The sequence below is a fragment of the Arvicola amphibius genome, chromosome 6 (genome assembly GCF_903992535.2).
Source record: "Arvicola amphibius chromosome 6, mArvAmp1.2, whole genome shotgun sequence".
NCBI classification, from domain to species: Eukaryota; Metazoa; Chordata; class Mammalia; order Rodentia; family Cricetidae; genus Arvicola; species Arvicola amphibius.
In genome coordinates this window covers 94902935-94929347 of record NC_052052.2, presented here as the reverse complement: position 1 = coordinate 94929347, position 26413 = coordinate 94902935, and the positions used below count along the sequence as shown (strand labels likewise).

General features: G+C 40.1%; 1 protein-coding gene across 3 annotated transcripts in view; it reads right to left on the bottom strand.

Moving 5' to 3' along the window:
• The window catches only part of Nebl (nebulette), a 348833-nt gene that overhangs the window by 65005 nt on the left and 257415 nt on the right, over positions 1 to 26413 (bottom strand). Inside the window, exons 9-13 of one of the 3 annotated variants that reach the window (XM_038334492.1) lie at positions 25560 to 25670; positions 19286 to 19396; positions 10209 to 10310; positions 9211 to 9312; positions 895 to 1008 (exon numbers count right to left, since the gene is read on the bottom strand). The exons of the other annotated variants lie outside the window; for them this stretch is intronic. Coding sequence (XP_038190420.1) covers positions 895 to 1008; positions 9211 to 9312; positions 10209 to 10310; positions 19286 to 19396; positions 25560 to 25670 — 540 coding nt within the window. The remainder of the gene's footprint in view (positions 1 to 894; positions 1009 to 9210; positions 9313 to 10208; positions 10311 to 19285; positions 19397 to 25559; positions 25671 to 26413) is intronic. 3 annotated transcript variants of the gene reach the window in all.

Here is a 26413-nt window from a genome sequence, read left to right as displayed (position 1 = left end):
CTAGTTTCCTTTGAGATGAACTTGTCTACTCGCTTAACGTCTCTGCATACATTCAGATCTTATCAGTCAGAAAAAGAATGATCCTGACATCCCTGGAGGTTCAGAAAGACAAAAACACCCACTTGAGCGTGCAGAGACAAACCAAGGCAGGTTATTGACCATAAATACTTACTAAACATTAAGGAAAATGAAAAATGAGCCAGACCCAAGGAGAAGAGGTGAGCTGAGCTGATGCCTCAGGGAACAACCTCTCAATTTTCCTGAGTGGGAAGGGTCTGTGCACATTTAAAGGATAGCAAGGTGATCTGTCTGTCAATGTTTTTGCTTTTATACAATGTCTCCCTCTAGTAAGAATTTGAAATATCATTTCTTATCAAATGAATTCTTCTTACTTTTAAAAACATGAAAATGAATCTACAAAGACAGCACTTAACATAACAAAACTGAATAGAATTGTAAACCTTTAGCAGCACAATTAATGACAAATTCTTTCTGACAAACCCCCATGTAACAGGTAGTGCTTTATAATAAACCCCATTTTGTGGCTATAATTATGAGTTAATTGTTGTCCTACCTAGTAATTTGTGATAACACACATCTCTTTCCTGCAAAACTCTATAATCTATTTCTACTCTTGATCAGACATAATAATTTTATTCATACCACTGTTCCTACTTATTAACTAATTAGTAATCAGTAACCATTAATAGCAAATTATAATAATATACTTTTCTGGGGGAAAAAGCTTCAGGAAAATATGCTTCAGTGTTTTCAACTACAAATTACTTGGAAATTACATGATCTTGATTAAATATCAGTAATTACAACACAGTTAGTTCTAGGAAAACAAGACTCAAAAGATATTGAGAGCAATTTCTGTAGATTACAACTTACTTCACTTGCCAGGGCAGTGGCGAGCTGCTGCTGTCTGAAAGCAGCACTGTCCAGTGGGTTGTAACAGTGGCTTTGCTCCCTCAGTGCGTGATCAAATTTCTCTTTATATTTAACCTGCCATAAAGGAAAAGGACAGACTGAATTAAGTCACATATTTCAGAGGGAAAATAACACGTTGGGTTTTTGTTTAAGAGATCAAATAAAAACTACCTTTCAAATGAATAGTTACAAAATTTAAATTCCTGATATTCATTCCTCCTCCATAAAGCTTAATGAGGCATTTAGGAAAAATTTAATGTGCTACTTGAATATTGGTCATGAATGTGATTAGGCATGAACCGGCATCAAATACTCTGCTCGTGAGAATTATGCATTTAAAATATGAATGTTTCACATGTTGACTCCCATTTCTGTACCGCTGGAACCCAGGATCAGTTAGAAGTGAGAGCACACATTTGTTAAGGTCTGCCATACTTAGAAAATGGGTCATTGGAACCAGAAATTGAACGGATTTTCCAGAGAGAATTATTCCAAATAAAGAATACAGTTACTATCCATATTTCATTTGTTCAAAGATTCATTTTAAAACTATACTTTCTGCAACATCCATATCTCAATTGTACAAAGCCTAAGTTTTAGGAAGCAGATTTTCTATAACGTTCTATATCTGCTTGCGGACAGTCTAAGTTTTCTTCTGCTTTAACTCCTCAACCTATCCATCAGAAAAAGTATGTTCAATATTCAGTCTAAATGTTTCTTTCTTTGGTCATTAGACAACAAGAGAAGGGTTGTCAGCTTAGAGTTAGACTTATTCTTTCATGGATAAATAACGATATGGATGCATATTGTAGACAAGAATATGGGGACCAGTTCTCTCTCTGAATAGATAAAGAACACCTTAGCCACTCATACTCACATGCTCTTGATGAACGCTGGCAGAAAGATCAAGCACATATTTCAAAGGCAAAACAAACTGTATTTCTATAATTTTATAATGTTTTTTAAATACTGTAATTTTCGTTTTCTTGTAATATGTTCATAAAGCACATTTATCCTCATGCCTTAAGGCTCTGTCTTGCAGTAGTCCTTATTAAACAGAATTGAAAAATTGCTCTTTTCATGGTCCTATTTGGGGCGGTGGTCTTCTTCAGTGATACCTGAGAGTGAGCTGGTAAAGCTTTGATGGGAATACAGCACCCAAAAAGTACCTTCTGTGTGTTCTATTTAAAAATAATTTTCTGATATTCGTGCTGCCTGATACATTGATTTTAAATAATTGTTAAGCACTTCCAAAAGGAAAAAAATGATTTTAAATTAGCTTGTTTTTACATCTTGAAGTCAGAGACAGCAGCACAAATAGAAAGAGTTTAAATTTCCTAGACGACTTGAACTGCCATTCACTCAAGGATCCTTCTTACTCGGCCATGTTCACACTTGCACTTCCCTTTCCGAGCCCCGCTTTCTTCTGCTCGGCCACTTTACGGGGACTGCTCATGGGCAGTGGCTGTGCAACCCTAACCAGCTGACGGGCACCAAGTTTCCTATCAATTGTCCCCGTTCACTAACCTCAACCAACTTGTTATGTAAGTGAGAAAGGAGGTCCTCTGCCTTTTGCCCCAGAGAGCCTGTCTGAGTTTCTTTCATTACTGTGATGAAGTACGCCAACAACCAAGGCAACTTGGAGAAGAAAGGATTTCTTCCAGCTCACAGCTCCAAGTTGCAGTCCATCACTGCAAGAAGGCCACAGAGGCAGCCGCTAGAGACAGCTGCTCATGTATCATCCACAGGACAGCAGCAGAGAGCAAGGGATAAATACATGCTCACCCCTTAGCCCGCTTTCTCCATTTTATACAGTGCAAGACCCTCTGCTCGTAGATCGATCTCACCCACAATTTTGATTGGTCTCCCAAATATTGATTAACATAATGAAGAAAATCCCCACAGGCATTCCCAGAGACCCATCTCCCAGGTGTTTCCAGACTCTGTCAAGCTGACAACTAATAACACCCACAACACATTTCCTACTGTCTTTGTATGCCAGGGAGTTGCCGCACAGTTACACCAAATGCAAAGATTGTGTAGGTTGGCGTGAGAAATGGTAGTTTATCTGTTCCTGAACCTGGCATTTCCTTGTCCAAGTAAATACATATTTCTTAGAAATCATTGTCAATCTCTTGCCCACATCATTCTGATAAGTATATTAAATATAATAATAAACAGAGTGCTATAAAGTTGTTTCCATTCTAAACCTTGGTTGTCTATGTGATCTGATCCAAAAGATGTGCATGAAACAAAAGCGTTTCCACCATTAACCAACTAACACAAAATAACTGCATTGTATAAAAATACATGGAGCAAATGCTGACATACAGCTGGATCCTGCCTCACACCTCCTCCATCATTTGCACATCCACGAATGAAGAGAATCCAGTGGCGTATGTGGGTCAAATCTTTCACCTTCCAACTGTCTGCCTCACTAACTGAACAGACATGCTCAACATTCTGTTCCATTTTCAATCCCCAGTTCACAAGCTGACGTCTAGTTCCCTGTTCACACTCACTGTTCCCGAGAGGTCCCTGCAGTGCCGTGACTGTCACTGCTCGCTCAAGCATAGAACAAAGCACATACCTGCCAGTTATGAGACCACTGGAGGGGGGAGACAAGCGTTGATTTTTAGATAGAATGTTACTCCTTCCACCCACCGCCACTGTTTTACAAATAAATGAAGCTCCAGAAATAAGTAATGAAGTTACTTCATTTACATTACGAGTGTCACACATAGTGGCTCAGATTTCCATCACTTTCTAATAAATATATAGAATGCTTTATTATTTAAAAACAAACTTCTGGCTGTTTTCTAAGGAATCTTGACTATAGCAAGACTTTGGGAAGTTCCCGCTGTGACTGGTAAGCTATGATGGCAGAATTTAAACTAATTATCTAAGTACCTCCAGACAGAGCAATGCCACTAGGAAGAGAGACTTCTAAACACATCAGTTTTCAGGTCTCAGGTGCTTGGCTCCCTCTTGATATCACCTATGCTCAGGTTCCCCAAGAACCATCAGGAGAGAAAAATATACCTTCAACATAGCCATGAAAAGAGATGTTAGGAAAAAAATAAAAAAATTGAGGTGTGGACTTTAACTATTACAGAAAACAAGGTACCATTCTTTCCAATCTTTGCTAAAATTGAACTGCAAGTAAACAAGGAAAACAGTGAAGAATTTAAAATAGAACTCATTACAGAAACAATTAGATGTTAAGTCTGAATTTTAAGCAGAATGTTATCTGTGCCCTTCTCTTTCTTTCTTTCTTTCTTTCTTTCCTTCTTACTTTTTTCTGTTTTATTTGTGTCTGAATACTAAACTCAGAGACTTATGTGCCTTTATATTCTTTTCAAAATAATATAATCTCACCTTTGTATCAAGTATTAAGAATCCAAATCCTTAAACAGACATCCACATGTTTATCAATACCACAATCTATTTTATTGCATAACTTAAAAGCCCTAGACTACAGAACTTGCCATAGGGTCAGTCACCCAAGTCAATTTTCAAAACACAGACATCAATACATCCAGGACTAATAAAACTACATCAAGAACTACACAGAAATGAACAGAGATCCATTCACATTGGCAACTTGGGATATGACATTTAAGCTAATGCTTGGCAGTGGGAAGAGATTGGCAGAGTGTGTGTTTCCAGAAAGGAAGAATGGGAGAATCTCCAAGCTAATTAATACCCTTAACAGCTTAAGGATACTATTTATTACTAAATTTTCCATATTGGTTCTTTTAATTTTTAAATTCATCCTTATCAATACAAAAATGCAATTTTGTAACAAATATTAATTATATGCATACTATTTCTCTGATGCTACAAAACTAAACCAAGAATTTAATCCTGCATACAAAATCATCCTGCAGACAAATTCTAAATATGAAGTTCAGATGATAGAAGGACATAGTATCAAACTAACCTCACTTAGAACTTTGGAGTTAATGATTTTGACGATCCATTTACATTTGAGGTGCACATAAACTAGCATCTTTGTCTTGGCACATGAAATTGATTTTCCTAAAAATTTTAAACAACTACTCATAATAATACTATGTATCTTCCCAGTTTTCAAAGAGAACACTGCACCTGGAGAGATGGTTTCATGTAAGAATGGGTACTGCTCTTGCCGAGGACCAGAGATTTGTTCCTAGCAGCCACATCAGGTGACTTGCGACTGCCTAGAACTCTGGCCATTGGCATTCTAATGTCTAGCCATTAGACACTTTTGGGCTCCTCTGGCACACGCACACACACACACACACACACACACACACAATGCTCAGGTATGCACATGCATACAAAGCACCTAAAATAAATACTTTTTTAAAAAATTTAAGAAGGAAAGCTTATATCTATGAGAGTAAAGCAACTGTTCAAGTTAGTATAATAGTTAAGTACATGTTTTTGTTGCTTGGCCTGAGTGAAATCCCAAGGAGCTCAGCACACAGGCAAGTGTGAGCATCTCTCCCACTCATAGTCTGTCGCCGTTTGCTCACCATGCGTGCCTTGCCATTACACCACAGCCCACTGCCATGTCTTTGCCTTCTCCACACACCCACTTCACCTCTTTTCCCTGTCTACTGAGTTCCTGAGCCCTTTCCAACAATGTATATGTGTGCCTTTGCTAAAGGCTTAGGGGTCAGTAAGTGTGTGACCTTCAATGTTACTGGTGAAACTAAGAAACTGCATTTTGGGCCTTGGTTCCAGGTTGATGCAGCTGAGCAGACACATAAAGCAAGCCATTGCAGGACTCCTATTCTCTGCTTCCCATCTTTTCCCTTTCAGAAACCTACAGACCATAAGACCAAAGGAGAAGAAAGCTGATGGGCACAGAAAACTTGCAGTCTGCCACCAGTTTAAGCATCTGATCAGTTGGTGGCTACTTAACCTGAGACTGAAAAGACATATTTCTAAAAACCCAAGGGGGTGGGGCATCAAATGGCAGCACTCTTGTGGGCTGACTTTGAAATGTGAAAATACTCAGGCTGGAGTTTTCTTTAAGGACTTACAGGGAGGACTGGATGGAGCGAAATTAAGGTGGAGTCTGAGTGAGTATTACTGCCATCGCTCTAAAAGAAAGGAAGAGGAGAAAAAGCTCCAAGTATCTATTTTAAAAAAATGATTCTTATGGAGTTGTGGGATCTGCGGGTCGGGTGTCCGTTTTAACAGTGCAATCACAATTCTAATAAGCAGGTGCTCCTGCTGTCAGGTCAGACTTACAGAAACAGAGAAAGAAAGCAGCATGTCTCAGGTTACTCAGCAAGCGAGCAACAGAACCATAGTATCGTCCAGAAGGTCTTGCTCCACTGCCAAGTTTTCTACTCACTGAAAGAGATCACACTGCTTCTGTACAATCTACTGTGTGGCTGATGGGAAATTGCCATCCACAGCAAAGGATGGTAGGTACATAAAGTCAGGGCGGGGCCTGGATAAATGGCTCAGGAGGGCACTGAAGTTATAAAGGCCTGAGTTTCATCTGTGGAACCCATATCACGGAAGTTGTCCTCTAGCCTCTACACGATGTCTACGGCACCCAACCTCCCCACCCCACACACACACATAAACCCAAAGCAAGTCCAAGTTCTCTTGCCTTAAGAACAAGCATCATTAGGGATGCTCATTTTAGCTGTCTTAGGCCTTTCATAAGACTGTTGAGAATATCTTCAGCCTCCTATGTCTTACAGGCCTCCCAAGCCACAAAGCTGTTTTATAAGCAAAAAGCATGGCCAACTTGTAAAACAATTAACACAAGTCACAATTACATCCCTGCATCTCACACACACATCCCTTCTCTCAGCCTCCCTCCTCCACTACAGCCATGGAGACTTCTAAGTGGTACATCGTTTTCTGTGTGATTCTTGCAACCAATCCCAGCTGGCCCAAGGGAGTTTCATCTCTCACAGAGACCAGCCTTTCCTCTTGAACAGATTTCTCTCCCTTTCAACCCAGCCTTCAAAACTACCACCTCCACACAACCTTTCCACGAGCACATCCTTCTCCCCCACACTAGTAAGAGACAGAATGCTTATGGGTACAAATGACATTTCATTTTAATACTGTTGGCATTTATATTTCTCCTAATAAACCTGAGCATCTTTCCACAGAGTTATTAGCCATTTATGTTTCCTCTTTGTATAATCCTGTTCACCTCATTTCTCATTTTCTACTGAGCTCTTAGACAGTTTTGTTTCCACCTTCAAGAACTTGTGAGGGTACTGGAGAGATAGCTCAGCAGCTCAGAGCACTCACTGCTCTCGTAGGGGACCCAGGTTTGATTCCTCACAGTTACATGGTCGATCACAACCACCTATTACTCCAAGCCCAGCTCATCTCATATCTTCTGACCTTCAGGAGCTTCTTTATATACAGATGTGCAGTCTGTACACACACATACATATACAATGAAAAAGAGCTTAGAACAAAAATAGATACTAAAGTGTATTATCATGCGTGTTATAGATCTTTTGCAAATATTTTGAGATAACTGTTCTTCATTTTATTATTTGAAAAACTATTTCCAGTTTTTCCCTGCCTGTACAAATTCTATGATTGTTTTAATTTATTCAGTTATTTAACTTGATTCTAAGTTTTGAAAAGACTGGATTTGATTTGAAATTACATAGGGCCTTTAAAATTAATGTTGGAAGAAATAACAATATAGTGATATCGAGTATCAAGAATCTCAAACCAAGAGCCCAGAATATATTTTTAGACTTAAGATTTACTTTATATTTTTCTATCATATTTTAGACTTTTATGTATTTATATTGCTTATTTTGAAATATAATAAGAGAATTCTTCCCCCAACTGAAAATTATAAACACATTTTAAACAAAGTTTGTTAGCATTACTGCTGACTCTGTCACTTTCCCCTGAATAAATGCCGTTGTTGATTTACTTATTTGCTTGAGGGTTTTGAGATAAGGTCTCAGAATGTACTCTAGGCTGGCCTTTGAATCACACTCCTCCTGCCTCAGCCCCTTGGGAGTTGAAATGACAAGCATGGGTTGCCACATGCAGCAGAGATTTTAATCTTCACGCAATCATTGTGTCTGACTTTTCCATTAGAACCTCTGAATGTCTGGTCTTGATAAAGTACAAATTTTATGTGCTATATAATGGCCCCTGAATTTTACTATAATATTTTAGTGATTATGTTCCCATCTTTTGTGTTTTTCATTGGCATTGGTTTGTTTGATTTTGGCTTTGCATTGCTTTGAGGTGGGGTCTCATTCTGTAGTGCAAGCTGACTCATTCTGTAGTGCAGCAAACCTTCTGCCTCAAGTCCTGAGTCCTGGGCTTGTCGGAATGTGGCATCACACTTGGCTTGCGTTCATATGTTAATCTACCTGGGATTCATTTTTTGTATAGGGTTAAAGATGTGGACCCAATTTTCTTTCACCACAATGGGTGGCCAGTGACATTAGGTCAACTTATTAACTGGTCTAACTTTCCCCACTGACTTGAGTCAATACTTTTTCCATACATTAAATTCTTAGACATACAGGAATCTATTTCAGGAATGTCATTCTAGCCCATTGATTATTTTACCTCTCAATATATACTAACCCCACACTGACGTATTCAAATGGCTTCCTATTCTTCCCCCTTTGCTGATCTCCTCTTCTCACACTGTTAAAGGCTCTTTCAGGCAACTCGTGTCCACAGAAACTTGAAATTCATTTCAGCATATTCTTAATAATCCTTTTGGATTCTAATTGAAACTGAATAGCATTTGTATGATAATTCTGGGAAAATTGGAATTTTAACCTGCTAAACTCTCAATCTATTTACATTCTAGCTTTGTGGACTCTTCGAGTCTCGGATTCTGAAACCAGATTTCAAGGTTTTCTGTATTATCTCTTGCCTGTTTTGTTTTCTAATTAAGGAAAGATGTTTTTATTTTATTACTAAGTTAAAATTGTATGTGTGTTTATTTTGTGTATATGTGCATAAAAATATGACTTCTGGTATCAGCTCTCACTATCTCTGGAAATACATCATGGCCAGACTCATTGAAACAGGCTCGGGTGTGAGCCCAGAGGAAAGAAAACTTGACTTTGTTCTGAAAATTAAACATTTTTCCTCTGCTGAAATTTGTGATTATTGCAATCCTAGCTGAAGTAGCTTCAGAAACATTACCTCTGTTTATTCTTACAATTAAAGATACTATCTATTGGAAATATTTTCCATGCTCCTTGAAATAAAACCTCTGAATAAAACCACTATAGGATGAGCATGCTGAAGGCTTACCTGACTAGAAAGCTTAGAGGCTTCCACCGCATGTTCAAAGTCTGGTCTTCCAATTACAGGTGGCTCTTTATTTACTATGCCTTGCCCTTTTTTGTATTCCGCCTAAAATGAATAATGAGAAAATTTTAATATTTCTACTTCACATTACATTAACATTGGTCAAAATAAAATATAATAGTCCCACAGCCCATTAAAAATATTTCATGTAGCAAACTGAATACTAAAATAGTGACTGCTAAAGCAGAAATTTTTTATAGCTACTTGAGTAAATTCAACTTTTAGCAGAATTACTTGTTTTAATCTAAGTAGCCAGTCATCATCATCTTTATACTTATTTCTAAAAACTACTCGGGACTTTTCTCAAAGAGTTGAGACTCTGCATGCTTCACACAGATAGCATTTACTGTTTTGTCCATGGAAACAGGTATTAGCAGTTGAATTGAGGTGGTTTCTTTAGCAATTTTTAAGGGGCGTGGGACATGCTAGTCCAAATAGTTAGCTTTAACCAGGATGTTTGGTGTGCTCAAGCAAAAGGGCATGAACTTGGAAGGGTACCCCAGGAGATAAGACACAGCCATGGCATGCCGGGAACATGCAGAAGTAAAAGATGGTAGAAGAGAATCGGCAAATCACCAGCAACAGATGGGAAGAGGCCAAGCTGAGCTCCCTGGATGGGAATAAGGTGAGAGATTAAGTGGGATCAGAAGCCTGACAAGTCTGACTTCCAAGCTGAGCCGTCTGAATGTGGCCCAGTAGTGCGTATACCTCTAAAAATACGCTAATTCTAGACAGAGTCGAGCCGCACATGGGCAAGTCATGCACAACCCCCCAAATTTACATAACCTAATGGATAATTCAGGACGAAATCAAGATGTCATTAATTCAAATGAATTGATTATGTTAATTGAATTAACCAACCCAACCACCAATGGTGTGCTCTCTCTCCCTTCAACATAAAAAAAACTCGCATCTGCACAAGATTCAGAGAGATGAATTACATTGCTTATGATCTTGGAGATCTGAGTAGCCTTCTTGATATCCGGTCTCTCAAGTTCCGCTGTATATGTGTGGGTGTCCTGCACATCTTTTCTATAAGAGATCTGATGAAAGAGACAGTTTTGATTGGAAAAGAGAATAAATTAGTCATTTCATTTAGCTACCATCACTTGTATAGAATTATTTCTCCTTGCCACGATAGCTCTAGGAACACACTGACCTTATGTTACTTTTGCCATGTTTTTTGTCCAGATCATTCATTTCACTTATATATTAACTCTTTATACTATCTCATGTCTCATCAGTGTGTCTGATATAGAAATTATACTATAAAATAGGAAAGCAAAATAGGGCGCAAACTAATCTGAAAGTATTTTTCTAAACAGCGCTCTATGAAAATGTTTTGTTACCTAAGTGTGTATGTTGATAGCCTCACATACACACAACATCCTTGGTCCCATCCATCCAGGAGATGCAGGCAATCCCTGACAAATACACATTATCACTCCCCCAGGGAGGGCAGGTGGTGAAGCAGCCTCTTCCCTAGCTACTACACCCTTTTCTTCCTTCCCAACTGAACTCCTCGGATATTCATGCCTGGGAGAAACTTATCTCCTAATAGATTGCATCATTACTATGATCTAATTCTACCAAAGGAAAATAATTATATAAAGGAATCTTGTCACTGGGAGTGCATATTAGGCACAAACTAGACACGGGGTGAAGAGTAGAGATTTAAAGAGAGAAACAGACAATAGTTAACAAATGTGAAGTACTTTGGCTCGTGTGGCTTCTTCCCATCACCTTGACTGGCAGATGGGTAGAAAGATTAGAACACAACTATGGCAGCGCAGATGCCCAACATCTCCTCATCGCCTGCTTCTCTGCGTCATGAAATCTACAGTCCTAGCAGTCAGATGCACTCCTGTCTGGCAGTGTGGCCAGAGGCAGGCTGACTTGTCCATTAGAATGTATTCTACCAAAGTTATAGTGCAAAGTATATGGTCATTTTTAAAATCTATTATTTTTTCAGAATATAAAAGAGTATAATACAGACGCATGAATCACTAGGTCACCTATACAAACGGCACAACATACTCCTTATGCTGACAGCAAACTTTCTGTAATGGCACCCTATGGACTCTTCATTAAAGATTTACATCTCTGAGATCCACTTACAATCCTCGGTAGCAGAATGTTGGCAAGCGGGACCTAAGTATCTGATTTCAATGAATTCCTAACTGATCACTATGATCCAGTACTGGTAATGTTGACCTGCTTGTCATTTTCCTTTCACCTTTCACCTTTCACAGTTTATAAAAGTTCCCACTGTATTTCCCATTTTTTCAAAGGCAATCACTGGGAGTAAAAAATAATCGGATATTAATACTTCAGTGGGTTTCCAGTGCCCTATGTGACTTCCTTTCAGAGAAATGCAAAGCGTCTGCTTTATCTTTCATGAGCTTGCATTTGTCTTAACGCCAAGACCATCCTTTAAAACTACATTTAAAATCATGAACCTGCCTGACAGGTGAACACAGCTTAGACACAATTAGTGTAATTTCATCAAGAACATCTCTTTTCTTTGTCACATAGATTCTCATAAGCTTTGTCTTAACCAGTAATTTTAGGTAGGTTTTATGCATACAAGTAGTAAAAGATACATAAAAATTCACTGAACACTGGATTATTTTGTGGAGTGGGTTTTAAATGTTCGGAACTCTTTGGGCAGGGCAATTTCACTGACTACGAAATACTCATCTGCAAAGGACAACATCTCAGTTCCAGCCTACACTGAGTTAAACATGAGCTATGTAAACAAAAACCTGTTCTCAGGTGAAAACAAACCAGAGTTATTACCCGCCTCCACGACTAACTGCTTCCACATTTCTACGTTCACTGGAAAGCCACCAGGGGGGACATGGCTTTTTGTCTAGAGAAGAATGGGGGGAAAGATGGAAACCCACACTTTTTGAAAAGAACTACAACCTTTCAGAAACCTCAGCTTTACATGGGTTACCTAATTATATGCTGTTCTGCCTAATGACTGCGTGAAGAGAGGTGAACGGTACAAAGGCGGCAGGAGCAGGATTTTGAATAGGGCCCTATCATCCATGTAAATTGCAAATTAGAGGCCAGCATATGCGACTCAAAACAAATATTAAGATTGACATGAGCTGCACATTCAAACAAGAGGACACCACGGAGCCGAGCAGGAGAAAAGCACAACAGCCACGTCACCATCTTCCATGGCACTGCTGCTAGGGAAGTGCCTGCCACAGGAAAGGGAGGCGGTCGGCCAGGACACTTAGGAAGCAAGCTGCCAATCACACCGTCTGCTAGGATGGCTGACAATGTGGGGGGGTGCCAGTATGACCTCCTGTCCTGTGTGTGCGCGCGCGCGCGTGCGTGCGTGCGTGCGTGCGTGCGTGCGTGCGTGTGTGTGGTGGAAATCAGAGACCTCAGGTATTAGGTCCTCAGGTATCTCTACATTTAATTCTAAACAGCCTCTCTCATCTGCATGAAACATTGCCACACAGGCCAGACTAACTAGCTTGGGAGTAGCTGGGATACCGTCTGTTTCCACCTCCCATTTTGCCACTCATCACTAGGATTTCAGGTGTGTGCCACTATGCTAGCTTTGTCTCTGGGTTCTGAGTGTTCATAATCTGGTCCTCATCACTGGGAGGTGAGTGCTTTACAGACTGCGTCATGGCCCCCGCCCCCTAGCATTTCTTACTTGGAAAGTGCTTTCCAGACTTTCAATGTGGTTAGGTAGTATTCACAAATACAGTGAAGGCTTCCTACACCCAGGCTGTCTGACCAAGTAGCATGCCCATTTAGAAACCGTGACTAGGGCCTGAGCAGGACTAGAGTCACCCACAGGGCCTGAAGAAGCGGGATAACATGCCAGCCTTCTTTCCTCTGGGGTCAGCCGCTCCAGACATGACCAATTGGAGATCGCAGCTGGTTCTTCAAGTCCTCACAGACACAATCAGTCGGAACTGACGCTGGATAGAACCGGACAGAACCAGTTATGGGGCAGGAGAGAGCTTCTTGTGGGGACGTGAGCGAGTCTGCGTCCAACCTGCCTGAAGGAAGCTTAAGCTTCTATTTATGGCTGGGGCCTCCAGCTTCAATTATAACTATGCACCTTGGATTCAGCTGTAGATTAAAAATATTTGCAAAAGAAAATTTTGTCACTATCCCTGGAGCAATACAATACAACCACCATTAGCCTAGCATTTAAACATTATATTCAGTATGGTGAATTATCTAGAAGTTGCTTAAAATATGGGAGCAGATATACAAAACTCATATGCAAATAATAGTGTTTTATATAAAATACCTGAACATTCATGATTTTTTTGTATGTACAAAAATCATAAGCCCTGGATACAAATGTAAGGCTGTATATCATCAGCAAACTTGCCATTTTTACTTAAGGTACATCGATGGATTCATGTCATTAACCCTGGAGACATCCATTCAGGATTTTCTGCAGAGTCACATCTGTCCTTTATCACCTCCAATAAAGAGGTGGATTCCACCAATGGTGTGGCTCTGGATTCCGCCCCGTCTCACTATGTCCAGCTCTGCCCTTGTCCCGCACCTCCATGCACTCCTACTAGTCTCCATGGATTCTCTCCTTTCAGTATTTCTGTTTCTGCTGCATAAGGGCCATGTCTTTTGTGGGTTCCTTCATTCGTGTGGTGTGCTCAGTGTGTCATGTACTATGCTAATAGTTTATGTGCATGAACTCTTTAAATCCCTGTCCCTGTTGAGGATTGTCTAGGCTCAACTGGGCTGTCGCAACACTTCCTGCTAGGACTGGAACCACATCCTCCAACACCTCCTTTTTTAGCTGTGGATTAGAATGGGCTGATAATGGGAATGCCTGTGGGATTTTGAAAGCAGAAAGAAAACGAACGTTTGTTCTCCAAGTACAGGCGGACACGGATACAGGGAGTCACAAGAGCTTCGGGATTATACAATGGTCATGTGAGACTCCCCAGTTGGGGAATTCACAAACCGAACAGAAGCAAAGCCTCTGTGGATGGTTCTTGAAGAGAAGGTGAAGGATGCACTTGGAGAGGAGAGAGAGGCTCAGATGGACCACGCCTGTAGAGGACAAGCACCGTGCAAGCAGGCAGACGTGATGGTGAGAAATCTAACTGGACCAAAGCCAGCCACTCTGCCACTCTCGTGAAGGACGGAATAGTTCTTGTGAGGGAGGCAAAACTAGACAAGAAAGACTTCTTAGGTTGGTGGAGGAGAAATGAGTAGCACCGGCCTACAGAGAGTTAAAGGAGGCCAGAGTTTAATTGCTCTAAAGGAAACCTTCTATAACCATCAGAAATGCTATCAGCGTACCTATCTACATACCACCAAACTGGAACATAGACTGAGATTGTTTTTGCTTAAGCGCTGCAGACTAAACACGGCACCTTGTACATACTAGCTAGGACCACTGGCTAAACCACAGTCTCCTGAAAACCCCTCCTTACTCTCACTTAAACATTGTTTTCTATGACAGAATATAAATTCTTTAAGTAGAGGTATGGTCTGATGCCATACAGCCGAGAGAAAATAACTTTGATTTTCTAAAAGACTGAATAAACTACAGTTATATCTAGAACAATCTATCACTATTGTTGCCACTATTTCTAAGTAATTGGATAGTTAATGAACATTTTCTTATTCACAATTTAATCTCATTACCACCACAGCCTTCTGAAGAATAGGTAATTCTAACGATGCTTTCTGAGAGATGAACCAAACATTAATGTACCTATTTTGGATGCCAAATCCTGAGTCATTGTTATTGTAAATCACATGGAGAACCTCGGAAAGCCACAGTCACTTCTCTAGTGTCACTTTACTGAATTATCTCCCAGCTTTTTCACTTTCTGATGGGACAGAAACTTAATTGCTGATAAGTTTTTATTAATCTTAAGACAGACAGGACAGTACATATATCATGCTTGGAAAAAACATTAAGTCTTAAACATAATTTCTCACACTGAGAATGTTTTAATGCACATTGAACTGATTACCATACAAATTTGGGAAAACTAACCATTCCTGTCATACCACAAGCCATGTAACTCAGAAAAGTAAAACCGGCTACTTGAGATTCGCCCGACTTAGTGCAGAATGACCGGCCGGCTCCCGTCTCTGGAAGATTGATGAGACGGAATAATGGAACTGAGGTTTTCATTACAAGCCCATCTTTTGGGGAAAAAAAATCACAGGAGAAAAATACCTCCAGTTTCTCTAATTACATTAGAAAAATTTGCCAGGGGCACATCCCTTAAAATGGAAAAGGATTTAGATCAGCTGGTTTGAATCATTTTTTGATGATAGTATCAACAAGAGAGAGAGATTTGGGGACCTTTTTGAATTTGCCTTTCTGACCTAATACACTCTTTATATTTATTTCCTAGTGACTTGACCCTTTAAAAATTGAACTTCTTTTTATTGGCTTGAGTTAACTGTCATATCGCTCTAAACTCTCAAGGCTGGAGGAAGCCAGATAGGCCTACTCTTTCATGAAGCAAAGAGACCTTCTGTGGAGCTCCTCACGGGTATCACCTCATTTAAAACCCAAGTTAACCCTTGGTTGTAAGTAGCACCGTTGCCCCCATTGAGAGATGCGAGAGCTGGGCTCTATAGATAAGCAACCTGTCCAAGGTCATCCACACCATTTGGCAAAGCAAACATTTCTGTCATGATCTACACCAAACTCCCTCACTAACATGTGCTCTAGTGGAGACCATCATGAAAAGGGTTGTTTATCATTTTCTGTGATCACTCAACTAAAGTTTTGAGTTAGGCAAGAGATTACCACTATCCATCCCCACCCCAAATACTGTTCTTTTTAGAGTTCTTAGTTATTGGAAGGTGCGAATCTAGTAGAACCATCAGAATCTTTTGTTTTTTTCATAGATATTTAAATAGAAAAACTGAAAAAGAAAACCACTCTTCAGCATCTTCACTGATGAGCATCCTAATAAGAGGTAGGGCAGGAAAAAAAGAAGCTATTTAGGCTTTAGAGTACTGCTGTCTACCCAGCCTCTTGGTTAACAGATCTGAGAAAACTGACGTTATCTGTGTGGATACATAAAAAGCTAACAAGCTTTCATTGTTAAGGATAATCCAATATTTATTTATTTTTATTATTATTTCCTCTCTCTGTGTCTCTCTGTCTCTGTGTGTGTGCATGTATGTGTGTGCATGTGTGTGTGCATGTGTGTGCATGTGTGTGCATGTGTGTGCGTGTGTGTGTGTGTGTGTATGTGTGTACCTATGCCATAGCATACATGTGGAGGTCAGACACAGTTCTCCCCTTTCCACCATGTAGGCCCGAGAGATCTAACTCAGGTCATCGTCATCAAGCTTGGCAACAAGCCTTTACCCACCATACCATCTCCTTGGATGCTAGCTTTTATTTGATATTAAGCCATTTATATCCAAAAGTAAAGTAACATTCCCTATTGCAAAAGAGTAATTCTACAAAATTCTACTAGGAGATTCTGTGTCACAGTTCTTCAGACTGAAGTTCCTGAGAGATTTTTATGTTTTATATCTGGTCCTAAAGCAGGAAACGTATGTCCTAGCTCTCTTTGTGACTTTCAAGGTCTGTGTTAAATTTCTTATCGTAAGGACAGCAAATGTATTATTCTACGAGTCTTGACTCAGGAAGAATATCAGCTACCTCAAGATAGAATACAAATATCATTTTCACTTTAAATCTGAGTAAATAGTCTTAAAGGGTTTCTAAATCCTATTATATGTACAAACTTTGCATGGAAAGGTTGAGCCAAGTCAGCAGAGGGATGTAAGTAAACACATCTTTTTCCCGTAAGTACACAGCAGCGAATGGAGGAGCAGGAGGCTTTAGGCTCCAGTCCCCCAAGCCTCAATCACAGATCTTTTCAAGAAGACAGAGTCAAAACAATAAGCCTGGACCTTAGGATAAGGAACTTCAGTATTTGAACTTCAGCGAACAACAGAGTTAGACAGGGCTTCTGGGGATGCAGGGAACACTAGCCCCACCCCCAGCCTACCAGACCACCTTCTAACCTCCAGGCTTGCATTTGAATTAAAGATTTCTTCAGTGTCAGACGGTGGAAACGCCAAGATCTGAACCGTTTTTTCCCCTACGGAGTACCTGAATTTAGATGATAACCCATACTGCTCCCACCCTTTTAATTCTCAGGTAAAATCTTGACTAATTGCCAGTGGCCTTTCAGGGGGCAGCAGTGAAGAATGGAAAAGGTAGAATTGGGAGTCTGATTCCTTTGGTCTGATTTCATTTGTATTACAAAATGTGACACAACACAGTAAGAACTGGAAATGGCCAGCCTTGGCACAGTGCCTGGCACGTGGCTGAGCTGGGTAAGTGGTATTATGAATATTATAGTCCCTCTATAAGCAAACAATGCTTGAAACACTCCCCTTACAATACCGCCCTGCTAACAGCTGCAGACACTCAGCTCCTCCAGCTCCCGCCGGCACTAAGGCATCCATGAGGACACTTTGGCACTGGTGAGTGGCTTACATGCTTGGGTCATAATGTCAAGACTCACTCTAATTTTCACTTAAATACTGACCTGCTGCAATTTAATACCATTTAATCGTGAACACTGTGCAAAGAAACTGCTGTAGTGTTTGAGCCTAAAGCGTCTCCCACAGACTCTGTTTTAGATGCTTGGTGACAAGTCTGAGGTGAGACATGCCTTTCGGGGCTATGGAACATTTAGGAAATGGGACCTGACCAACAGAAGAGGATGAGTTGTGGCTGGATTTTGAATGTTATGTCTTTCCCTGGATCCAGTCTAGATCTCTTTGCTTTCTGGTCTGAGATCATGTAAACACGTCTTCTATTCCTGCCACCACGGATGCAGCCACTCCAGAACCACCGGTTTCCTTCCAACATGGGACTTCAGTTTCCCTAGAACCATGAATTAAATAACTCTTTCCTCCCCAACGTTGCTTCTATCAACTATTTGGCCACAGTGATGAGGCCGGCAACTAGACTGTGGATACTCTACCAGACTAGACCCTAAAGGCGGTCTGCAGAAGAAACTGTTGGTTTTGAAGTAAAAGCTTCTGGGTTTATATAGACCTTACAAAGAGGGCCACATGGTAGGGCAGATTCTGTGTGAGATGATGAGAAAATATCAGGAATGTTTCTAAGAACGGGTGAAGGACAACTTGTCCTCCCCCTCCCCCAGGACAAATCAGTGACAATACAAACCCACCAAGATCCTAACCATCAGTTCATACATTTTTGGAGGCCAGAAAAGTCACAATCCTGGTATTATTTTAGGAGAAATCATGTTTCTAAGCCACAGTGATAGTGATAATTGATAAAATGCATGAAAGCCTTAAAGGACTTGGTAACTTCAAAGAAGGAATGTGCTACCTTTCTCTAGCTTCCTCCTGCTTGGCTCCTGCCCCTAACCTATTAGGAACCAGCTTTTGTAGTTCTTATCTTACATTCAATAATTTGAACCCAATAAGCATAAGCACTCTAAAATAAAGTACAGCAGGGAACCCTAAAACTTTGTAATTCCTCTGGGGCCACTGATGACAGCTGGGTTTTCTTCCAGTGCCCCTGCCATTCCGGAGTAGAGACCACAAACTTCCACACAATGTAAAGGAAATTCAGTAAGGCTGAGAACCAAACTGGTCACAGAATCCACATGTGTCTTAGGCAAAGCAAAAATACAGTGCTCGAAATGCCTCACAATTTAAAGGTATCCAACAAAGGGTTTAACGACAGTCATAAGAATAATTCAAATTAAAAAATGTTAAAGTCCTTGAGACTAGGGTGCCATAATATTTTAATCTCAACAAAATAATCCTAAATCCATATTTTTCCAGAAAAAAAATACAAAAAAGAAAGGAAGGAAAGAAGGAAAGAAGGAAAGGAAAGAGAGAGAGAGAGAGGGAGGGAGGGAGGGAGGGAGGGAGGGAGGAAGGAAGGAAGGAAGGAAGAAAGAAAGAAAGAAAGAAAGAAAGAAAGAAAGAAAGAAAGAAAGAAAGAAAGAAAGAAAACATGAGCTCTTACATTACTCTGGTGTCTGTTGACCTCCATGGCATGTCTCACCTCCGGAGGTTCCTTCATGTGGGCATAATCCGAGAGCCCTTTCTCAGCGTCATGCTTCTGCTTGTAGGCAACCTTCGAAAGCACATAAGGATTAGAGCCACTTAGAGGTGTATTAAACACTGCTTTCAATTCCTCCTCCATTTTGCGGGTTGACAGTTAAATTTGCCTGAGAGGCTGTAACAAGATAATGCTCTCATCTCAGAGCTACAGTTTAGCTTCGGATCTCAAAAGTTGCAGTTTATCTCGAAAACCCTCGAATGAAAGATTAAAAACCTCAGTTTTATTCATCTGCCTTAAATCTTGGCAGCAGTTTGGGGAGATCCTCAACAACTGAGAACTTGCAGGCTACAGATGTGCAAGGTTAAATTTAGAGGGAGCAATTGGCCAAGTGAAGGGCAGTAAAAATGTGTCAAAGTTTAAAGATTATTTTATTTGTTAATTATTTTTTAGCATGTGTGTGTGTGTGTGTGTGTGTGTGTGTGTGTGTGTGTGTGTGTGTTTGTAAGGGTATATGTATATGGGTACAGATGCCCAAGGAGGCCCGAGGCATTGGATGCTCCTGGAGCTGGATTTACCGGTGTTTATGAGTGCTGGGAATTGAACTCTAGTCTTCTGCAAAATCCATATGCCCTGTTAACCCTGAGCTGTCTCTCCAGTGCCATGAATTACTTTAGGTCATAAGTTGTTTTTAAATGAAAGATTCTGATTTTTGTATAGACTCAGATGATTAACTTATATGGTATGGCATATGATCTGATAATCATCATTAAATTTTCCAGTGAAAAGAATATTTGACATACAGGCAAAATTCTCAGATAGTCCTCCATAAGGAATATATCATCCCAATACTGTCCACTGCTGTGATTACTGGTTTGCTCATTACTGGGCTGGAGATGGCATGTGGAGGATGCCTCAGAAGGTGACAGCCAGATCTGACAACATGGCTGGGAATAAAAGAAAATCATGCAGGAAATCTTCCCTTACTCTAGGCTTTTATAATCGTATTTCTTTCACAATTTTTAATTGCTATTTAATTTTGAGTAATCATCTATTGCCTGCCTTCCCTTACTGAAACACACAACTTTCAGCTCCCTGAATGTGCACTTCTCACTATAACATCTGAAAAAAAACAGCATCAAAGAATCACCAATTCATTACCGATTCACAACCAGTGACTAACAAATTAACAAGTAACTAAGAATATAGGAATGAATGAAAGCAATACCCAGAAGAAAGAGAAGCAAAAAGCAAACTCAATACACACTGAGTCTAATGATGACGAGCTTATTAAGTGACCTTGAAATTGCTTGACACTAGGAAATGGAAGCAAGCAAAAATAAGAATTAGGACAGTACTCAACAAGAAGAAACAGAGTGTCCTTTCAGTGAAACGAAGATAGTCAACTTAAGCAAGAATTTGTCACCAATATGAGCTCCTTGGAAGCCATTTTGATATCTTACACATCTTTTAATATCCTGTGCTTATCAGAGTGACTAGCACAGAGAGAAATGCAATAAACTTTTAGTGAATAAATGAGTTTATCGGCAATCTCATGAAGCTACACTCCTCACAGGAGTTTATAGACAGCTGGCTGCCGACCTAACTGCATGAGTACAGCAGTCAACGGGATGAAAGTGCTGAGAAGTAGGCTATTTTGTTGTTGTTTAGCAAACATCCATTTGTGAATCTCACCATTTTTAAAAGCTGTCTAGTACAGTTCTCAAGACTTCTGTGGCCTCTCTGGATCCACATTTAGGTTTTCTTAAAAACTTGTACTGCTAAAAGATCATTCAACGTGGGCCATCACATGCTCTAAATATTATAAGTTCTGTTGAAAATTGTTCCTTTAATCAAACCCCCAGACCTGTGTCCCAGAGCTGGATTTAAGTAGCTGCAGTGAGAGAAGCTAACTGACAAGACAGAGCTTCCGATGAGATAGCACAGCCTTCACTAGCTTCCAATCCTCCACACGTCCACATGGACTAAAGGGCTGGACTTCTGTACTTCCCCAGTGCCTCCCAAGATCCAACTCACAATTAATCTACCTCTTTCCTAAGGTGCCTCAAATGATCTGACTCAATCTCATGAGAATTATGTAATTAAATCCTAGTTATCATTTTCCAAGTGCCAGATGATATTGACACATCCCTAGGTTATTTTCCTTTTGCTGCCTGTGTGGGAATTTCTGATAATTAACATACTTAAGTCTGATTCGATCCTATGCAGTCAGGTTCCTGTAACCAATCCTGTACATGTGGTTGATTCCCAAGACTCGAATGCAGCACTTCATATAGTCCAGGTATAATTCATCTCTCTACAGTGTGTTTACTCAGGAAGATATGTAATTATGATGAACCTCTTTACATTTTCAGCAAATAGTTACATGAGAAAACTCCACACAGGTTGACTGCCCATCATCACAGTGACTTATGTTTATATCGCACCTCTAAAGGAAGGGGGAATTTAATGGGTGGCCAAGTCACTAAAACCATGAAAAACGTTTATATTCTGCATTTCAGACAGAATACCACACTTGTGACTTCATAAACCTAAGGCACGCAGCCGATCATTTTATGAGTTATCATAGAAATAGTGACTCATCCAGGACAGTTTGAAAAAGTTCTCTTTCTTAAAGAGACTGCATAATTTTCTACTTTCAGCTTTCAAACAGTCGTTTCGTTTACAGCTGCTACTGAGCAGAACTCTAAAACTGAGCTTGAGTCAAGTCGGAGGCAGCTGAGCTTTAATTTATCACAGCAATTTTCTCCCTTTAAATAGCTAATGGAAATGATGTCAATGATGCCAAGCTGGTAGTTTTTCTGATAAATTCAATTTTTAAAGGATCTGTCATTTTATAATGTTTCCCTAACTTCAAACGATTTCCTCCCAATTTGAGAACACTCAGAGCACTGTGGCGCTGCACCGTCAAATCAGAGTGCACTGCTAATAGTTTCACATAGTCTACACAATATGTGTGTCTGGTAATATAGTGACATTTATCTCGTGTATTTCATCCGTTAGTAGATTTTTTAAATTAGGGTTCTGTGTGCCCCAGGCTGGCCTAAAACTCACTATATTGCCAGGATGATCTAGAATGTTGGTCCTCCTATTTCTCTCCTGAGTGCTGGGATTACGGGTAAATGCTTAGTTTTACCTCTAGTAGATTTGTCCTTCTTCCCCGCCCCCAACCCCGTATATGTTTGGCTTACAGTCTATTTTTAAGGTACTATACAACAGACGGCTGTGAACTGCAGGCACAGAAGCTTACGGCTACTGCTGGCACGAACATAGACTCCCACAAGCCTGCTCAGTTCCAGGGCCAGAGTTACCTATATCAGTTCCATGATGCAAGGGTATTCAGCCCTTGCCTGGAAACAGCCGTGCAGGCAAGAGAACCCCATCCATTTACAGCACACTCCATTCCATTCTATTCTCGGGTTTGTTTAGTATCTTTGTTTTTATACAGCTCAAAAAAGGTCTCCTATAAATGTTAGGACACTTTTTCTTGAAATTCTTCCTCCCAAGCATGTTCTGTAAGGAAGTGTGACCCTGACTCAATTTCTGTCGCAAGCCAGTGACCAGGTGGAAACAGCTGGTCTAGTGATTCTGAGTCCCAAATATGCAGAAGAGCTGTTGCCATGTAGACTCATTTTGACTTCATAAGTATAGGGAAATTTCTCCCTTAAAGAGAGCCAACATATAAGGTATTCTGGATGGGCTTTTTCTCTCAAGTTCCTTATAGCAGGTTCCAAATTCAAATATACTGCAGGCATTTTGTTTTCTTCATAGCACAGTCTGGCAAACTGACAATCTTGGTGTTCAGTGTTCAAGAGTATATGCAGCTTGATTTCAGATAAGAGTCTCTTGAAGAGTTAGGAGACAGTGGGCCATAAAGGTAATCAGCCAGACACTGCTGTTTCAAGTCTAAGGATACAAAACTACCCACCAACACTTGCAGTAATACGTCTGCCTTCTTGCCTTTTAGTTCCGGGTAAATTCAGAATCAGTATCTTAACAGTGATAATACGGATGTATGTATATATAAAGAAACATTATTACAGTTCTGTCAGCCTTTGATACAGGTAGCTTATGGGGAATCAGAGCTTTCTCTTAGAGCAAGTCAGAAATTTATCACAGGGGACGTATTCATAACATGCTGAATACAGGTGTCCATATGTTATCTATCATAGGAGAACATGGTAAAATATGCATGGCAACTTATCCTAATAAAAATACAACAAATTCTAAAATATCCTCCATGAATTATTTTTCATGTTAAGTGCTGCGTTGCAAGGTTTGATGTGCCATAAGCTTACTAAGAAGGTGAGAAAACTCTTCTACTTAAAAAAAAAATAGAATTAAAGTATCCTGTCTTACATCCCCATCTTATGGAAACATTTTCTCCACTGAGATGTGTCTTCTCAGAAAGCTTTAGCATGTATGTAGTTGACATATAACTATCCAGCACACATCCCAAACTGTCACCACATAAGTATAAACATAAGAATGCATTCCTTTTCTTTCTTGCATAATTGTTACTTGTCCCACATCAAATGTTGTGTTGTAATTACATGCTTTGTTAAGCAGCCCATGTCATCAACAAATAGCTAAGTGACCAGATGTTGGCAGGGCAAGCAAAGGACACACTCGTCACAGTCAGCCATGCAGAATCTCACCATCATATATTTTTAGACTAGTCTTGCATAGCTGAAATAGACTCATTGCCCAACTGAGAACACAGTGCATGCTTAAATTTATAATAATGAATTACTTAAAGATGTCCTAAGAAGAGTTCTATGCTTAGTATTTTCCCAGAGTAATCCATTTAGAAATTATTTGAAATCCAAGGCATTTTCTACTTAAAAATAAAAAGAATCTGAAGAAGAAAGTGAATTTGCTGTACCAAGGCACGTGGCACATGGTTTCATGATACTAACACTTGGGAGGCCGACCTGGGAGAATTATGAATTCAAGTTTTCCTCAAGCTATATAGTGAGTGAGGGGGTCAACCTGGGTTACATTTGAGCCTGTCTCAAAATATTTTCTAAAACAGAAATACATTGATTGATAAGAAAGCAAGCAGTAGACATTGGAGGAGGGATGAGGTGCAGCATGCGTTGAGGACACAGACCTTGAAGGCAGATTAGCTAGCTGTTAGTGTTCTGGCTCTGGTTTCTACTGGATGTTTGGCCTTGAGAAAGCTACTAATCCTCTCTGCTTGTTTCTAAAACCCTACAATGGGAATACCTGGTGGAGTTGTTGGGAGGAACAAATGTACAAAGGTGGAAAGCACATAGAACACCACCTGGCCCAGCTAGCACATGTGTGTGATACAAACTTACACTACACATGAAGAACACATATTATACAGAAGAGAGACTATCCTTAGGAAGGAAACCAACATAGCCAACTGAATTCATAGTCCACATGTGCTAGAGACTGCTCCCAGTAGAGCAGGAAATGAGACTGCTGAGGCTCTTCCAGCTTAGAGGGACAAACAGCAGAAGATAAAACCACCACTATCATCATCACCATCACCACCGCCATCATCAGATTGGGATATGAAGAAAGCAATGAGCCAGAAATCATCAAAATATTCTAGTTTGAAAATCTGTAGCAAGAAATTCAGGAAATGGAGGACATTCAGAATGCCTTAGCTGCCAATCTCCTCTAAGGGAAACCCCCTCCCAAAAGAAGTTTTCACGAGGACAGTCAATCCATTTTTCTGCAACTTAGAATCATGGAAATGGCTACTTTCACCTGGTGGCAGCCCTAGGTACTAGCTGTAGATCTCCGGAATGAAAAATACATACCACAGAACAGAATACTGGCCGAACACTGGTCTAGCAAGGGAGCATGAACCTGTGCATGCCCCAAATCCAACCGTCACTTGTTTCCCTGACGTTATAAGCTCTACTGAAATGTTCTTGGCTTGGGGAGCATACATTAAATAAGAGATTTACTTGAAGTAGCTATCAAAAGCTCATTGTGAAACTGTCTGGATGTTACTGAAATCAGCTCTTTGAAGGACAATAAATGGGCCATGGAGAAGCAAAGACGTGGCCGGCAGACCTGATACTGAGGTCCCCTTCATTTTCTGCCATTCCACCTGTGATAATTAGCAGTACAGACCAGCTGCTTCTGGTTCCATTTAGTATTTGATAACCAAGAAAAACAATGTTCATAAATGCCAAATACCAAATAACTTCTGCAAGGTTACAAATTTGAGTCATACCTCACTCTGAAGCTGGGATACTTCTCTTGCAAAGACACTGTCAATAGTGGCCGGCATATGCTTGTACAGACAGTTGGAAAGATCCGCCTTAATGGTTCCTTTGTATTTTGCCTAAGATGGAAAAAAAAGAAGGAAAAAAATATAAGCATTCTTTTTTTTCTCCTCTGCTACTGTGAATATAAAAGAAAGCTTGAGTTAGACACATGACTGGTTTAAAAACCTGCAGGCTATTTAAATTTATGTCAATAAATCTGATGGGCATATTCTGAAAGTTAGAAATAAATCCAGTGTATTGTGGAGAGAGCTTTAACTGTGATATGGAAGGACAGGGGGAAGTCTGTGTTTCGATCTGTGTATTTCTGAAGTCTGTGTGTTGAGAGTACCATGTGTTTGGCCAGTGAACAAATGGCCTGAGAACAATGAGACCTTCTAGCCACAAAATACAAGTCATTAGAATTTACTGTTTAGAACCTAAAGGCAAACAACAGTGATAACTAGACACTGGGAGGGCTGAGGTGTTGGATAACAGGAACTCAGACAATTAGGTACAATAAATGTGTTCCTGTGTTCTACAGAACTGCAGGGTGGCCATAGTTCACAACAAATTATTTTTTATTTTGTGAAAAACTGAAGAGGGGAGACAAAGGCTGCAGACACAAAATAAGGATAATGAGAAAGAAACATTAATTTCCCTGATTTTCTCAGGACCTATCGTGTGTGCTGAAACATCACACTAAGTTCAGAAGGATGTACAATACTTTTCTGTCTGATAATGAAAAATTGTTTGTAGGAGAGAAAAAAAGTTAACTACCTGGTTCTCATCAGAATACACAGTACCAGTGTATGGAATTATC